A 19305-nucleotide genomic window follows, 5' to 3' on the forward strand; every position below is an offset into this window, starting at 1 on the left:
AACATCGGTGGCCACTGACCCCCTACAAGTTATTAAAATAAGAACTATGCTGGCCAGGGCCCCTCTAAGTTATCTAAAACAAAACAATGGTTATTTGGTTATATATGGTTATTAAAAAAATTGTTGGCCGGGCACCTATAAGTTATATTAAAAAAATTGGTTGCCAGGGTCCTTGTAAGTTATTAAAATAAAAAGAACAGTGCACTTACCTCAGTTGCAGAGTTTGCGGGAGCTTTGGCGCTTGCACCTTCAGATTTCTCATTCTCAGGTTTGCCAGTGAAGTGCAAGTCCCAGTAATGCTGTATGGGGATTGGATAAGCTGGAGGGGAAGTTCAAACTTCACCAATCCCCATGTGGCTTAACCAGTACTTGCACTTCATTGGAAAATCAGAGCAGTTAAAAAGAAGATGCAGGCACCTGAGCTCCCATCCACCCTCCCTTCTGAAGTCTGGAGCTCAACAACAGTGAGGGGCCCAGCTATCCAATTAAGTGCAGCATGGTCGGGGCCCCCATAAGACTTAAAACTCTCCGGGACAGTGCTCCCCCCTGATGGCGGCCCTGTGGTCTAGTAATTCTAGTGTCTGAAGCAGATGAGGATTTCTGATGGAAAAGACTAATGAAAGGCAGCCATGCATGTGTATGGCCACTTATTGGCGGAATCAACCAGTGCATGCCCACTTTATCCTACTAATTTCTTTTAGAGACTAGAGCAGGGGTCCCCAACCTTTTTTACCTGTGAGGCACATTCAAATGTAAAAAGAGTTGGGGAGCAACACAAGCATGAAAAAAGTTCTTGGGGTGATAAATAATGGCTGTGATTGGCTATTTGGTAGACCCTATGTGGACTGGCAGCCCACGGGAGACTCTACTTGACACTATAGTTATTTTTTATGCAATTAAAACTTGCCTCCAAGCCTGGAATTCAAAAATAAGCAACTGCTTTGAGGACCCTGAAAGCAACATCCAAGGGGTTGGAGAGCAACATGGTGCTCACGAGCTACTGGTTGGGGATCACTGGACTAGAGTTTTACTGTGGAACTGCACAAATTGAAGGACAACAAATGTTGCTTACATTTATTCACAGAGCAAAATAGACTACAGAAGATAAACCTCTGCCATTCCTGCTAATGTAGATTTACAACTCTAAGGATTCGACAATAGTTAGAGGGAAAGAAATTGAACCCTGGATATTATTTATTGACTCTTTAAACTCTCCATATAATAACAGCAGCATGTTCCATGCCTTAGCACATGCATGATTCGTGTTAAGACTATACTGGCATTGTTAATAAAATGTTTCTGCATCTTGCATTGAGGAACTATTTAGGCACTTTATCGAAAACTTCTTAACGTAGTCAGAATAATGTAAGTTTAAAAATCTTATATACTACATGTCCAGTTAGAAATGTTCTCTTTCGGCTAGCTTGCATGTCATGTTTATAACCTCCTCCATATTGTTATAAATTACAGCAAATATTAGTAATTCATAAAAGAGTAATATTTAGCTATCCATGTTGAATTACTCAGCAAATCCTAAAGGGAATCAAACTTCTGCTCATATTCCTCAATGCCACAGGACAAAACACATGTTCACATGCAACATTCTATCTGGAGTTTAATATGGGAATGGATTTAACACACACAAGCACATCCTGAAAAAAAGTCCAAATGCTTTTTATAAATTAAGTTTTTATTTTTTGTAAAATAGGAGACATACCTGCAGGGAAAAATGTGGCAGGTTGTTGGAACTGTGCATTAAACAAAGCCTGTTGATAGTGCAAGACACTAGGATTAAAAAATGCACTGGCACCATTGCTTTTTTCAAGAGCTGGTCTCTTTGGTAAAGAATGAAGAACGCCAGGAGGAAAAGCCTGTTAATAAAAAAATCACATTAAACTTGTTTACAGTTTACAGTGTAGTACACACTTGCATAAACACACATACAAATAATTATACGTAATTATAAGATTGGCAAAAACAACTCAAAATAAAAGATGTCCTGCCATGCACCTTAACCCAAACGAAGGCAATGCAGAATGAGTGAGATTTGGTTATTGGTTGCAAAAGCATGGATTTATTTATAAAGACTGTAGTGCCAAAACTACAGCTAAAAAAAATCTTAAGAAAGCATCAACACAGCATATGTTTTTGGATCAGATAATATTTACTATTAAAACAATATTTATATGTGTGTGTTTTTATAATATGCAGAAATTAAGCATTCAATCAAACATTTTTTGAAATAGCAAACAAAAAAATTACTAGTTAATGAAGTTTGGTACAATTTAATCTTGTGAAACAAATTAAGCTCTTAAAGAAAAAAAAATATCTATATAATTTTATGGACACATGAGATGGCTACATACAACTCTGAACATTTCTGTACATTAAATATATGCATTGGTTGTCTAGATGATTTTTTAAAAAAAGCAATAAAAAAATATTAGTTGCTTCATTAAAAAGCTACATGCAAAGCAAAAGGTGAAAGGTCAAAGTACCAGATCTACAGTTGCTTCGAGAGGTCGCTTCATTGCTTTGGCAGTCGACTGCGTCTTTTAATAACAGGCAGCGAGCACATGATGGCAGTGGGCCAATGGGATTCAAGCGAATTAACATACAGGTAAACAGCAAGCAGAGGTGCATCATGGGAACGGCATTGCATTGTGGATAGGTGAGAAGGAAAAAAATATTCTGAATGCAATATACAACATATAAAACACTAGGCATGCACAACAACAAAAATGTTTCTTTAAAGAAATGAATATTACACTTTTAATTAGTACTGAAGCAAAAAATGTATCTACTATACCTTAGTTAAAAAAAAAAAAAATAAATAAAAAAAAAAGCATATAAGAGAGTAAAATACATGGGTTTGAAAATCAGGAAATCAGTTTAAAGCATTTCTCAGGCTCCAGAAAGCAACCGCATATTAAAATATATTAACATTTTTTGTTATACACTTCTACTACTGCGAATGAGAAGTTAGTTGCCATTTTAAGCCAAAAAAACTATTAGTTGCAACCTGAAGCATGTTTTCAATTGTATTTTACTACTCTTACAGGTATTGTATGCAATTATTTATATGCCTGCTAATTTTAATGCAAAAAGAATATATTAACTATCATCATTACATGGTTTCGTACTGTAGTGTCAATGTTATCAGTGACAGATTTACAGTAAGGTTACTTCTTTTATTACTGTAGTATAATCATTTCCTTTTACATACATTTACCATATGCATACATGAACGGTACTCCATTAAAAATAAGAAATATAATCCATTTTTGGTGCAGATTTGGCCAATTTATAGCAATTTAGCTGTCACTGAAATACTGTTCCACAAAATGTCAAATAGTACCCAATGAAAAGTAAAATCGTGGGTAACAGGTGTCTGGGAGTTGTGGTTGTGCAACAGCTGGAGGGCTATAAATTTGTCTTTCTGGTGGCAAAACACAAATGAATAATCAGATTGCAGATTAGAAATAGGCACTAGGTAGCGCCAAAGAAGCACATTGTATCATGTATGTTTGGGAAGCTGTTAGATGCGGAGTAAAAGTTGCGTTAGCAAATGAAAGCAGTACCACTGAAAGCAATTTCTCACACTCTAAAGCTGACAAGAGGGGGCAAAGCAAAAACAAACAAGAAATTCGGAACAATTAGCATCCATTATTCTCATGTGTTTTTTTTTTTTTGTGCATTATTTCTTAACTGCAAGTATGAGGAATAAATTCTGACATGACTCGTTTGCATATAAAACATACTGATGGAAGGATACTAACGAATAAGCAGATTTCTGGGTGCTCCATGCATACAGCCAATGCATAGCTGTTAACAGTTAATATTAGAAAAGCTAAAGCTGGGTTTTGATTTACACCTGGAATGAATTTATATCAGTTTACTGTATGAGTTCGATTTATTCCTGGCTTAAAGGGGTTCACCTTCCAAACACATTGTTTTCAAGTTGTTCCCCAGAAATAAAGACTTTTTTTCAATTACTTTCCATTATTTTTTTACAGTTTTTCCAAAATCTAAGTTTGATGTCCCTGTCTCTGGTGTTTCAATCTGACATATCCGTAATGCAGGTGCAAAATCGAAACTGCTATAATTTTGCAACATTTAGTTGATGCATCTTTCAGCAGCATCTCTGGAGTATAAGCAACTATTGTATCAATTGCAACAGCTGCCTGTAATGAAACCCAGAGATTCTGCTCAGCAGGGACAACGATGATAAATGTATCAACTAAATGTATCAATTTAGAACAGTTTACAGGGTCAGCGACCCCCTTACCCCCAGAGATGCTTTAGATGGTGAAAAATGACGCTTTACACTTCAATATTAGAAAAACAGTCACACATAGAAAGTAATTGGAAAAAGTCTTTATTTCTGGTGAACTATCTGCAACCAACTGAACTGAAAAAAAAGTGTTGGAAGGTGAACAACCTGTTTAAAAGGATGTATGAATGTAGTAGCTTATTCAAAACATTGCTGTGTGGTGGCAAGTAGGCGCTCAGAACATGAACAGAACAAATAATGGAGCTGAGTCAAATCAGTTGTACCCGGATTCCTTCCTGATGCATCACTCACCAATGTTTTAACTAGGATGTTATATACGGCTATATTATACCCAAAATAGAACTAAATGTTGGTATAACAGATGTTTATACATTATATCAGCACATACACATTAACATAAACCTAACAAAAAAAAAGGCATTCTAAAAAAGTTGTCCTAGTTTTGTCTCTCTCCTGTACAATAAATATAATTAAAATATATGCAGTGTTATATAAAATATATAATACAATACCAGTCACAAATAAGAGTCTAAATGCAGAATTATTATATTAAATCTTTTTGTCTACATATCATGAGAAAAGAACATTTAAAAAAAATTAATTATTTTTAGCCGCATCTATGATATGTCACAAAAAATCTTATGTTCATCCAGAAACAATAAGCCTTGTACTTTGAAACACGACTCATCTCGGCACTTTGGTATTTCAGTAACAATTCATTATACGTTTAGGAATCATTTTCTGTGTTCAATAATGACAGCAAAATAATAGTAATGAAGAAATTACTTCACAAAACCCATGTCTGTTCAGCACAACAGGCATAAATAAGATTATAATGACAGCTCTGTATCCAACACGTTACTATACAGGGAGAAATTCTCCTTATATAAAGAAAGAGACACAACGATAGAGAGACAGAGATAGAGGGACAGTGAGAGAACATATAGTAATAATTTGGTATGTTGATGTTTATTACCTCAAAGTTATTAAACATCAACTTATTGATGAGTGAGGAACGTGTGCCCCTCTGTTAAATATTTCTCCCACATGTTACACACCCTACATGCCAACACCCTAACTACACATTTTTGGACAATGCAGTCCAGGGTATATTTTGCACCAGCCCAACATAACAATGAATCATGATCATAACTAAGGTCTAGCAGCCAAAACTTTGAGTGTGTGTATTAGGGCCAACACTGACCAGGTACGAGTAAGTCTCACTTCTCTCAAGGTTCAGTCTAGTTATCCAACCAATAACAGCAATTCAGCCAGCCAAGTGTTTGTCCATATTAAACTAACGTTACACTTTTCTTTCAAAGCATTCTCCTGTAAATAGCCTTCACACCAGCCTGTGGGTAGCCATCTTGAGCGTTTTTCTATTTTAATGTGTAGTAACTGTATAGCCATGTAATTTGCAGAGGTCCCACAATATATATATACTGTAGCTAGTTCCTACTTATTTATATATAATACACAAGAGCCATGAATATCCTAAAAATTATATAGTGAATAAAGTACCCCCTATTGTAAATTATAAGGATATTATAAGTTACCGAGGAGTTTCATGACCATATAAAAATACGAGGCATAAGGCCAAGTGTTTTTATACAGGTCATGGAACTCCGAGGTAACTTCTAATATCCTCATATTTTGCAACTGGGGGTACTTTATTTATTATAATACACAAGTTTCAGTGAGTCATGTGACAGAAATGACATCAGAACTCACTGTTTAAAACTGATGACATCTGAACTCACCGTTTATAAGGATATAATTTACAAGATATTCATGGCTTTTGTGTATTATATCCTTATAATACACAAACCCCCATGAATATCTTGGAGTTCCATGACCTGTATAAAAACACTCGGCCTTTGGCCTCATTACATAGTTAAATCGGGTTCAAAAAAGACAAAGTCCATCAAGTTCAACCGTGTTTTTATATGGTCATGAAACTCCTCGGTAACTTATAATATCCTTATATTTTACAATAGGGGGTACTTTATTCACTATATAATACACAAAAGCCATGAATATCCTGTAAATTATATCCTTATAAACGGTGAGTTCTGATGTCATCAGTTATAAACGGTGAGTTCTGATGTCATTTCTGTCACATGACTCACTGAAATTTGTGTATTATAATAAATAAAGTACCCCCAGTTGCAAAATATGAGGATATTAGAAGTTACCTCGGAGTTCCATGACCTGTATAAAAACACTCGGCCTTCGGCCTCGTGTTTTTATATGGTCATGAAACTCCTCGGTAACTTATAATATCCTTATATTTTACAAGAGGGGGTACTTTATTCACTATATAAACGGTGCTTAGTGATGTAATTGGTTATAACCGGAGCTTAATGATGTAATTTCTGTCACATGACTCACTGAAACTTGTGTATAATAATTAAAGTGCTCCATGTTAAAAAAAAAGGTCATGGAACCTTTTGGTAACTTATAATATCCTTATATTTTGCATCGGGGGTACTTCATTCACTATATAATGTAACCTGATCTTATAGTATTATTAAAGGCCTGAAACAGCATCAAAAGAAAAAGGTGCCCTATACTTACTGTTTGCCGTTTCTTTGCGCCTCATGCACCAAACTAGGTGCTGCCAGGAAACTAGTTCATGGCACTTATATATATATATATATATGTATAGATGAGCACAAGTAGGTAGGCACAAGCAAACTGTGTATAGTTTTATAAAGGACACATTTTGGAACCTAGCATTGAATCTAGCAATTGTGAACGTATAGCAGAGTTAAAATTGCAAAACAAACAAAATCTGCAAGATTAAAGGGAAAGCGCCACAGGCTATGGAAAAAAACAAAACAGCACAATATTGTTAATATTCAGTGCAGTCACCAGTGTGTTACAGCACAAATCTGTGTGTGTCTTGAACCATAGAAAGTCTATTCTGAAGATAGCACTTTGTAAAAAGCACTATAGCACTTTAAAACACACAAGAAAAATCTGTGCATAGACTTTCTATGGTTCCAGCAATTGTAAAGACTATTAGGTATCAAATACTAGTGTTCTTGCCCAGATTATTAAGAATGATAGGGCATCTTTTCTAAGTATTTACTAGACGTCTATCTAGTGGGAAAGCTTGAAATGACCTAGTAATGGCCCTGGATATAATACCTACTTGCTGTCAGCATTTAACAATCTCCATGAACAAGAAGCATGAGATTAGAATGGATTAAGTAGAAATTAGTCAATACAAATTAAACGGGCAAGTTGCAGATAATAAAGAATAAGAGTCAGTATTGGGAGACAAAGATGTCAGAGGCTTATTAAAGAGAAAAACTTAAAATGGTACAGGGATGGGATCTTATCTATGATGTTTAGAACTTGAGGTTTTACAGAGAAGGTATTTTAATTTGGAACACAATAAAAAAATGTATGATATGTATATGAAGATTTTTTTTTTTTTTTTTTTTTTGCAATTGATGCTGGATTAGTTAATACCAGTATCAAGACATTATTCTATTACAGACAAACTGACAATAAGGTACGAATAAAGTATTTTAAGTAACAATATACAGTGGTTAGCGGATGTGCCATTTGTAGGAGCACTGGGGGGTCATTTATCAACACTGGGCAAATTTGCCCACGTCAGTAACCCATGGCAACCAATCAAATGGTTGCATTTATGGTTCTACATGCAGCTGGCTTTAAAAAGCTAATCATTGATTGGTTGCTATTGGTAACTGCCTATGGGCCAATTTGCCCATTGTTGATAAATGAGCCCCACTGTGTTTTTCCACATAAAAGATTTCATACCTGTACCACATAACAAACATATATATATATATATATATATATATATATATATATATATATATATATATATATATATATATATATATATATATATATATATATATATATATATATATATACACACATATATGTGTCTCTCTCTTTCTCTCTATATACATTTGCATTCAGCCTTAATCTTGAATATCACTACAATTTAAATTCTATTCAATCTACAATCCACGTAACTGGGATTACTTACAGGAGTATTTGCTAGATTATAAAGCCTCTATTATTCTCATACCCTATGTGATGTGAAATGACAAGCCACATTTATATCATGTATTTGTACACATTGTTAAGTGCTTTGACAATGACTTTTTGTACACTAACAGCTGGGCAAAAGAATGAAAGGTTCAATGAATGCACTGAACTGAACAAACAATGCTGTAGGCTGAGAGCCGGGCTATCAGTGCCAACCACGCTGTAACAGAACAAGGTAGATACTTTTATATTCTCCATTATATAACTAGTAAAACATCATTTAAGATGTCTCTTACCAGGGCCTTTCATATCATGTATACATATTATTAAAGATGTATTAAGACGATTCGGGTGAAGGCTGGGTTTTGTGCTTACCCCACAGCAGATATAAAATGTGACGTAGCAGTTATACACATCACTACAGACAGATACTGACTGCAGATACACGCATAGGATAGCAAAATGTAGTGTAGTAAGCATGTTTAAACCAGATCTTGCGCTCCATCTGTAATGTTCCTTACACTGCACATCCTGCACTAGGGATAATGGAACATACACAGGTAAATGTCATGCTTAGCAAGTTTCTAGTCACTTCTAGGACCCACTCAGCACATTGCGCTCATGCACATAAGACGTGTCAAGCGTAGGGCCACATTGCAACAGCTAATTTTAATGAGGCAGCCGGGGAAGCAGGTCTGGACCAGCGTGGGCCCATTGGGTTTTTTTTTCCAGTGTCCAACTCTTGACATTTAGGGGGCTATTAATTAAAGATCCAAATGCCAAAAACTCGAAAAATGTTAGGTTTTTTTCACTATAATAAATATATAATAAATAATAATAATAAAAAAAAACATTTATTAAACAAGAGGATGTAAAAAGTCAGAATCCGAAAATCCGGCATTGTATATAACTCAATGGGCCAAATTCACTAAGATTCGTAGTTGCGCCAGGCGCAACTTCGCCGCGCTTCGCCAGGCGTAGTTTTGCCAGGGCTCCGCAAATTCAGTAAAATCCGAAGTTGCGCACAGGGGTAGCGTAAGGTTGCAAAGTTGCGCTAGCGTTGATTCACTAAGCGAAGCGAAGTTACGCTAGCGATGGTTAATTTGCATACGGCGCCAAATTCAAATTTCAATGGAGGAATACATAGAATCACTACAAATGCCTGGGAAACCTTCAAAACATCAAATAAAATTTTTTTTTTGCCCTACACATGTGCCCACTGTATAGGTAAGTTGCCATGAGTTAGAAAATGTAGGGGGGAAGGAGGGGAGCCCCAAAAAAATTGTCGATCTTTTTCAGCCTATCACCCATAATATAGAAAAAACGCCAGCTTTTTTTGGGACTTTGAAAAAATTTGAACTTTTTTTGAAGCAATCCCTATCTACTCTATTGCGCTTCGCCTGGTCTGAGGTGGCGAAGGAAGTCTAGCGTAAAAGGTAGTGTTTAGTACACTACGCGCGTTAGTGAATTTGCGTAGTTACGTCCGTAGTGAAAATTCGCCAGGCGTAAGGGTGCGAAGTAACACTAGCGAATTTACGCCAGCGTTCGTTAGTGAATTTGCAAAGTACCGAAAATGCCCAACGCTAGCGAATTGACGCTAGCGTTAGGCGCTTCGGCGCTTAGTGAATTTGCCCCAATGGGAGAAGTCCAGAAGATATCCTGATCTGCGCTCGGTTTCGTGCAAAATTCTGAAAAAAATCATTGAATCTTACGATTCGAATTTTTGGACGATTTTCACGATTCTTTCGTTTTTTTTCCCGAACTGGAATTTTTCGGGAAAACTTATTGATAAATATGGGGAAATAACCAGTGCGGATTTGGTCGGAGTATATTTCAGAAAGTAATCAGATAAATTCAAATTTTGATGAATAACCCCCTTAATGTACATGATTTATTTTTGGTGATTAGCTATTCCCTTTTCTGTACCGAATTAGAACATTTATGGGCAAATTAGCAATCAATCAACAGGAATCATTTGCTGGTCACCTGTTTAAAAGCAAACGTCTTATTGCTATGGGTTACTGCTCCTGTGCAAACGTAGTGCCTTTTATTACATATGGAGGTTATTATTTTAAGTTGTCAGCTCTAATATGCAGGACCTTCTTTATTTTGTCTATTATTTAGTTTTGTAGGTAATCTATATGTACAGTGTATACAGCATTTTATTGTACAGTGCTGCGGATTATGTTTGTGCTTTATTGATATGTAATAAAACAATTTTATGTACGGTATGCTGTTCCTTCTGTAACTCATGCTTGCTCATTTGCTGTAAGTGCACTGTCTTAAACAGGGTAATATAGCAGAGTGTGGCATAACATGTTGGTGCTTAATAACTGGTGATGAATAAATCTGTTTCCTGCCTCCACTAAATGTAAAAACGCATTGGCTCCCTACCCTCCTCCAACTAGGAATGTTAAAACAATGTACAACACATACACACACAGACAGGCACGTGAAGCTGTAGACACACTTTATGCTAATTTCATCCAGCACTCACATGAATGATGAATGGTCAAAACATAACAGATTTTATAAGTGCACTTATGATACATAACTCCTAGTTTAGGAATATTTCCACTGCCCCACCACATCTACCAATAAAAACAGTTCTTCAATAAGAGTTTTGTGCTTAAGTTGTAGGATAGAAAGCATTTGTGAATTCAGAGCTGCCAAGAAAATATTTATAGAACTGTTTTGCTGAGCAGTACGGGGTAAATATCCAAGCAAACAGATACTGTCACAACTTGCCACTCCCTCGGCAATACCATGCTTCTTACCATATTTCTGAGCACAAACAATGAGGAGTTTAGAGTTCTGGGCTCAAGTATGGGTGAGTATGTGCACTTACCATCACTGTTGCAGCTGCTTGAGCTGCTTGAGCTGCCACGGCAGCCTGGTTGGCTTGATGTTGTGCAGCTTTGATTTTGGCCTGCAAATGTGCAGGAGGGTGAAAATATTTGCATTTCTCCCTCATGCAGCGACCCTTAATGTAATCCATACAAACGGTTACTGTGTTATCATTTGTATCAATCATCGTGCTGTCTGCAGGGTGAGCAAAGCGGCAATCAGTCTCTCCCCGTGCACAGTTTCCTCTTTGAAACTCCCTGCATACCTACATAGGGAACACAAGGGCAAATCACTGGACATCTGCCAATTAGCAGTTTTATAGCTTATATAGCTGCAGAATTACATCATGGTAGAGTGTGGCAAAGCAGCAGACTTACAACTGTATATTATTATGCAGAGGTACTTTCCATTGCAGCAATAATGAAATGGATGAACCCCAACCCCCTTACACTTCAGCAATGGATCAAACTAATAAATGGTACACTGCAAAAGGCTCGGCCGATATCTGCTAATCAAATTGACGTACAATGCTAAGGGAACACCCCGGAAATTTGAGAAAATATGGGAACCTTGGTTAGAGGTCAACCCTTATGAATCCCTGCCAGTTGACTGAGCTCTAGATTGGCCCAAAGTATATGCTGATAACTGGTGAATATGTTATATGCTCTTCTACGTATTGAAACTGTCACTAAAACACTAAATAATTAAAAACAGTAGTCATGTAAGTGTCAAGCCTGTTGGTTTGTTGTTTCTTTTGAAAATGCAAAATAAAAACCTTTGGGGAAAAAAAAAGAATGTACATCATGGTTATAGGGGTACCATGTCTTTGCAAGATGTGTGTGGTTAACAGCAACAGTGAGGCTAGTATAGGCATGACCCATATGGAAATAGCTACCAATTAACGTATAGAGGAGATCAGATAATGAGGATAAGCAATTTTAATCCCAGAAAAACAAACTCAAGGGAATGGACTGCTATCCCCAAACTGAGGTCCTCCAGCTGTTTTTAGACTTCCAGTAACCCACAACCACCTTTTTTGTAAGATGCAGTTTATTAACATCTTGCAAAAGCCTGGTGTATACCACAAATATCTCATATATTATATGTCTGTTCTACTCTAATACACCCTGTATTTTAACTTCCTGGGAGGCCCAGGGTTAGTGCCTTCTGTTCTTTACCATAAAATTGGCCCTGAAATTAAGTAAGGCAACTCTATACAGTGTGTTTGACTTAAACTGGCCATAGATCATGCAAAGATCCGATTGTTAGAATCCTCGAACGATCAAACTTATGGGACTTCCCCATCTCCCAACCTGCCACTAACCTTTCAGATCAAATAAAGTAGTATAAGAACAGATCAGCAATGTTCTGCCCCTGACAGCAATCGTACGATAGTTATGTCCAACAAAAGCTAGTCACAGTCTCCCCCAAAATCGTCAGATCGGCAATACACGCAGAGATATTATCGGCAGCCGACAGAAATTTTCTAACCTGTCCAATTGGCTGAACGACCGATCGGCATGGCACGACAGATGTCGGGACTCTCCACACACAGGATCCGAAAATCGTACGACCGGATCTTTGCGTCTATGGCCAGTTTAAGGGGTGAACCGAATCCAGGATTCGGTTCGGAATTCGGCCAGCAGCAGGATTCGGTTGAATCCTTCTTCCCGGCCAAACAGAATCCTTATTTGCATATGCAAATTAGGGTCGGGGAGGGAAATCACATGACTTTTTGTCACAAAACAAGGAAGTAAAACATTTTCCCCTCCCCCTAATTTGCATATGTAAATTAGGATTTGGTTTGGTATTCAGCCGAATCTTTCGCAAAGTATTCGGGGGTTCAGCCGAATCCAAAATAGTGGATTTGGTGCATCCCTAATTTGACTAAGTGAAAATTATAGCAATAGTTTGCAAAATGTAATCCTGACACAAACATTTTGATTACATGAATATGAAACGGCAAGATATATTAGGCCGTTTACCACAATTCAAATAAAGTAACTGTTTGCTGTGGTTGTTAAAACAGAATTTGCAAGGTATATGATGCTAATAGTACCTCCAGTTTATCAGTCCTGAGAAGCTTCTGAGCAGCATTAGATCCAGGGACTGATACTGGTGGACTTCCTGGAACAATCATAGGTGTGGATGGCATTATTTCGGTAGGAACTAATCCAACTCCAGAGGTTACCGGTGTAAGGTAAGGGGAAAAACTAATAGCTGTGTTTGTTCCTAATGCTGGACCTACAGGAAATGTTGGCTGTAAAACAAAAACAGTGCAGTAAATTGTTAAAATAAGAAGATTTACTTTGTCAGAATATTGCCAAAATGCCATATTATTTAGCAGGTGGCATAATGGAGGGGGATGTGTAAATAAACACAATATGATGCATGCTTAATTTTCATTTATTATGCTATTTATTTAAAACATTTAAAATAGTAGCACTTTAGAATTCCTTTCAAATGTGAAACGATTCAGCTGGGAAAAGAGTACATATTTGAAAAAGTAGTAAGATTATACAACGCTCCTAGCAATTTCTCTTATTCCCATCAGGGCTTCTGTTCTAACAATACCCACTCAGCTACTATACTAGTGTTTTCTTCATATCTGACAGATATGCCAAGTGCCTTACCCTGAGCTAATAGGGATACAGTAAGATCAACATATTTTCTCTTGAAATCCTCATAAAATTGATTGTTGAACTGGGACCTCTATTCTTTGATGGTTGCTGCTCTGATTTACTGTGTTATCACTCTCCCACCCACTTACACAGGGATAACACAACAAGGATATCTAGCTGCTTCTATATTACTATATATTTTGTCATGCCTGGAACATATAGCTCAAAATACACAATCCTACGGAAAATCTACAGCAGATATCTTGATTAGTGATGGGCGAATTTATTCGCCAGGTGCAAATTTGTGGCGAATTTATGCGTTTCGCCGCCGGCGAATAAATTAGTGAATTTGCCACGAAAATTTGGCGGCGACAATTAACGGACGCCAATTGACTTTAATTTCCTGCGAAATTCGCGGCGAAATGGGACAAATTTGCCCATCACTACTCATGATAAATTGTTCTAAAAATACTCCCCTAGTGCACCAGTAGCTGTTAATGCATAGAATATTCAAAGTAATTCAGTTATTAGAGCCATAATACTGCTGTCGTTTTATTCTAATAATGCTTATAAGGTTGGCCACAATTCCCTGAGAATACTACTAAGTGTGTATAGCCATATAATACACAAAAGCCATGAATATCTTGTAAATTATATCCTTATAAACGGAGTTCTGATGTCATCAGTTATAAACGGTGAGTTCTGATGTCATTTCTGTCACATGACTCACTGAAACTTGTGTATTATAATAAATAAAGTACCCCCAGTTGCAAAATATGAGGATATTAGAAGTTACCTCGGAGTTCCATGACCCGTATAAAAACACTCGGCCTTCGGCCTCGTGTTTTTATATGGTCATGAAACTCCTCGGTAACTTATAATATCGTTATATTTTACAAGAGGGGGTACTTTATTCACTATATAACAACCAAAATGTTACTGTTCAGGTCAGACATTGTGTTATACTGACCATCTTTTTTAATAAAACAATTTTTTTATGTTTAAAATTTTGGTACCCATACAACATCAACCACAAATGCATTTCAGTTATCTTTCATTTTACATTTTTGGAAAACGATAAAATTCTGCCTTATGGTATAGACCAGTGATCCCCAACCAGTAGCAGTCCTCTGATGTTGCTCACAGTAGCACCAAAGCTTATTTTGGATATCTGACAAAGAGGCAAGTTTTGGAGGCATAAATACAGTGGGGTAAATTCACTAACTTGCGGAGTTGCGCTAGCGCAGGCTTCGCCACACTTCGCCGCTAATTCACTAAAATCCGAACTTGCGATCAGGGAGGTGAACGGTAGCGAAGTTGTGCTAGCGTTAATTCGTCAAGGAAAGCGAATTTACGCTAGCAATGCCTAATTTGCATACAACGCCAAGTTAAAGTACAATGAACGTATATGTAGCAGCAAATACATTACACTACACAAGCCTGGGAAAGCTTCATAAAATTAAATAGAGTTGTTATATTGCCCTACACATGTGCCCACTGTATAGTTTAGGTGCCATATGTTAGGAAATGTAGGGGAGAAGGAGGGTACCCCCAAAAAAAATTACGATCTTTTTCAGCCTATCACCCTTTTTGGGACTTAGACTTTTTTTTGAAGCAAGCCCTATCTACTCTATTGCACTTCGCCTGGTCTGAGGTGGCGAAGGCAAGTTTGGCGCAAGAGGTAACGTTCAGTAAAATGCGCAAGTTAGTGAATTAGCGTAGTTACGTCCCATCGCCATATCGCAACTTCGCCTGGCGTAAGGGTGTGAAGTAGCGCTAGAGTAGGTCCACTTAGCTAGCGAATTTACGCCAGCACCTGTTAGTAAATCAGCGAAGTTTTACTAGGCGCTTCGCACTTTAGTGAATTAGCCCCCATGTGTAGTGCCAAATTGCCTCCTGCAGTCCACATAGGGGCTACCAAACAACCAATTATAGCCCTTATTGGACTTACCCTATGAACTTTATTCATATTTGTGTTGCTCCCTAACTTTTTTATATTTTAATATGGCTCACAGATAAAAATATCTTGGGGAGCCCTAGTATAGACCATTAGTGAATCTGTCCTTGAACCTGGTAAATACAGAAAAAAGAATGACAAATAATGGCATTTTTAAATAAGACATTTTAATGCTGCAACGTGTGTAGGTGTGAACTATAGAATGTGCATTCTCTTTCTGTTAGTGGTTATGAAAATATATGCTTAGTGTATGTCATTCAATCCTGCCATTACTATTCTTACTGTACAATGACTTATATTTACAATAATCATTAACAGGCTTTATTGCAGCCTTACCTATCAGCAATTATCCATAAAAGAATTAAGTGCATGCAGGCATATTTATTTGCAGATTGGACAGAGGACATACCATTTGCTGCAGCTGTGTGCCTGGAAACATAAATTGCATCTGCTGAGCTAGCATGGCGGCTGCAGTTTTCTGCTGAATTAGATTGTTTCTGCCATTAATTTCTAGCTGGGTTTTTAAGTGTGTTGGTGGATGAAGATACTTGCAGTTCTCCCTTGAACAGCGTCCCTGTAAATATAAGGAAATTAATTGAAATATGAATTCAAAAGGGTAAAGTGTGTTTGCCATACATAAATGAAACATAAGGCTAATACTGTACCATATTCAAACCTTAAAGCTGGTTGTTAATTAATTAGAACCAGGACTGAGAAGAAAAATCATGTACCAGTAGTTAACAGTTATCACTAGCCCCCTCTCGGCAGTTTGTATGGGTTTATACAATTCCGAATATGAAAATATTCACAGTTCAGTAAAAGAGCGGCTTTAAATAATGCACTATATTTCAAGAAACCTCGATTTTAAGTAGCCTGATTTTAAGTTTTCCCACATTTTTTATTGGTCCCACCAATTTATAATGCATTTCAACGGGTGTATTTCCCAGATTTTAAGTAATGTTTTCCTGGATTTTACACCAAAATTTTGTCCTGATATACCCAAAAACTGTTTTTTTCCCTCTATGGATGTTATTATTTGTGAAATAAAGAGGTTTAAAATACTAACCAGATGTATATTTTGCCATGGTTCTGCCTGTAAATGGTCAGTCCAATTAGTCTGCCCATTATACAGCCCTGCACCAATCACTTATTGCTTTAGGTTGTAATAGTTTAACAATAGGGCAGCGCTTAGCCCTTGTAAATATTGTATCTCAATGTAAAACTGACTCCTGTGCAGTACTTGAAGAAAGTTACTTTAACACATTTCCCTGATTTTCATTTTCCCGGATTTTACATAATTTATTCTGGTCCCCTGAAAAACGTAAAATGGGGGTTCTACTGTATATATTACATGAATTTTTTTTTTTTGCATAATTCATTTTTTTTTTTTACACAAAAAAAAGCATTTATTATTTTTAAAGTCAGATAAATAATTTTCCAGTCCACAACTGGCATACATAATATTGTCCTTTGTCTGTTTTTCTTCCTACAAAACATCACAATTCCCTTTTAGCCAGTTCACACAACGAAAGTCCCTGTCTGAATGCCAAAATGAAGAGCTGGATGGCACAGCCTAGTGACAGATGGAATCCTCATGTTCATTTCCATATATTAACAGATCCTCAAGTATCACATAGCTAAGCTGCTCATGGGCAGTCTGGGCTACTTTATCCTTCCAAACAAATATCTTCTGAGTCAGCTTTATGTCTGCTCTGGCCGTGCACGGAAGAGGAAGTTTAATGGTATATATTTAGAATGGATGAAGTCATATTAAAAAAATTGTTTAAAGGAGAAGGAAAGCTACGGAGGCATTTTATTGCCAATAGATTAGCCACAATAGTGCAAGCGAGAATGCTATATTTATTCTGTAGAATGTTTTACCATACCTGAGTAAAAAGCTCTAGAAACTCTCTGTTTGTTAAGGATAGGAGCTGCAGTATTAATGTGGTGTGACATCACTTCCTGCCTGAGTCTCTCCCTGCTCTGGGCTCAGATTACAGTAGAGAAGGGAGGGGGCGGGGGAAGAGGAGCAAACTGAGCATGCTCTTGCCCAGGGCAATGAGGTTTAAGCTGAAAACAGGAAGTCTGATACAGAAGCCCATGTGTACACAATAGAAGGAAAGAAATGCAGTGTTTCTTTTGACAGGGGACTCAGAGCAGCACTACTTTGGGGGTTTACTGGTATATTTAGATGGACCTTTCTGATAAAGCACCTTTCCTTCTCCTTTAAAGCATATTTGTTGATTATCTAATGTTTAATATGTGTAATTTTAACATTGGCAGATTGGGTCTCTATGAGAACTCTCAGTGGCATACTTCAGTGTTGCCAAATTACCACAATTTACTGCAACATACACTAAAATGCAATGCTAGAATCTGAAATAACTACATTACAACAGAATAGCACTGTCGCCTATGATTTATTCTGCAAATACTGAAATTGTATAAAAGTACCTTAGAACAATCAATACTTATGGTACTGTTATACTTAAATAATATGGTTAAACAGTAGCTTTTCTAGCCCACTCTTAGGCTTACTAGCTCATTTAATCCCACCCGTCATTCATTCGTCTCTAATAAACAGAGCCCCCTCTACACTTGCGTTCTAAGCAGTTGCCTTGGTTGTGGTAAAATTTAATTGATGCGAATCATCAAAGAATCTTCCATTTGAATTTAATTACACCTGCTGTAAATGTTCAAGTAAATGTAATAACATTTTCATGGACCATTAACATCACACCATCTCAGATATGTCCTGTTGAATCGTCATTTTTAACATTGCCTACCATTTACGTTTCCCTGTAGAAGGCGACAACATTGTTTCCTGAATCAGGTCATTATTTTGCTCAAATATCTTAAACGTACATCAAAATATCTATACAAAGATTATTGTCTGACCAAACTTGGCTGTATTTGGCTATATCCAACCATTTCTCAAGGATTTATACTGTCACAGTTGTTCTTTGTGAACTTTAGAAGCAAATCCCAGCTAAGACAGCAAGTATGCTTGATGAAGTACAGATTGTTCCAAGGTTACTAAGTGACAGAAATGTCCCTTGACGAGGAAGTAGTGTAAGGCTATCACTTTGAAAAAAAATCATTGGAGCAGCTGTGCCATTCCATATTACTCAACATTATTTGTTTTAACTCTTTTGCTGCCAACCACCAAGGCCTCTATATAAATGCAAATTGAAGAAAAGAGAACCCAGAAAATGAGAAACTATTGTGCCTGGAAGTCAGGTACTTGACAACCACAGATAACCATCTCCATAGAATCTGCAATCTACAGCATTATAACTTTCTGGTGGGTAGGAAGCTGCAAGTAAGCAAAATCCCCTGAACTGACCTCAAGGATCAGTTAAGGTTACTGCAGAAAATGCTAATTTATTACAAAATTGTGTAAACGCACTTGAAAGTTGAACACTACTGAAGAAATAACACACCACAGCTAGCGGACATAGTAGATGAGGTTCAAGTTATGTATCAGACTGAGTCACTTAGATTTTGTTATTTCAACTTTTCTCCAAAAGAGCAGTGGTATATGCAGATTA

General features: G+C 37.0%; 1 protein-coding gene across 11 annotated transcripts in view; it reads right to left on the bottom strand.

The window, feature by feature from the left end:
* The window catches only part of LOC108709755 (muscleblind-like protein 2), a 94300-nt gene that overhangs the window by 15678 nt on the left and 59317 nt on the right, over nucleotides 1–19305 (bottom strand). For 5 of the 11 annotated variants that reach the window (XM_041584286.1, XM_018249877.2, XM_018249874.2 and 2 more), the window contains exons 3-7: nucleotides 16164–16328; nucleotides 13236–13436; nucleotides 11178–11441; nucleotides 2499–2552; nucleotides 1718–1871 (exon numbers count right to left, since the gene is read on the bottom strand). In XM_041584286.1, the coding sequence (XP_041440220.1) occupies nucleotides 1718–1871; nucleotides 2499–2552; nucleotides 11178–11441; nucleotides 13236–13436; nucleotides 16164–16328 (838 nt within the window). The remainder of the gene's footprint in view (nucleotides 1–1717; nucleotides 1872–2498; nucleotides 2553–11177; nucleotides 11442–13235; nucleotides 13437–16163; nucleotides 16329–19305) is intronic. The other 6 variants (XM_041584289.1, XM_018249880.2, XM_018249879.2 and 3 more) reach the window with 2 other exon arrangements.

Source organism: Xenopus laevis, chromosome 2S, assembly GCF_017654675.1.
Source record: "Xenopus laevis strain J_2021 chromosome 2S, Xenopus_laevis_v10.1, whole genome shotgun sequence".
NCBI lineage: Eukaryota > Metazoa > Chordata > Amphibia > Anura > Pipidae > Xenopus > Xenopus laevis.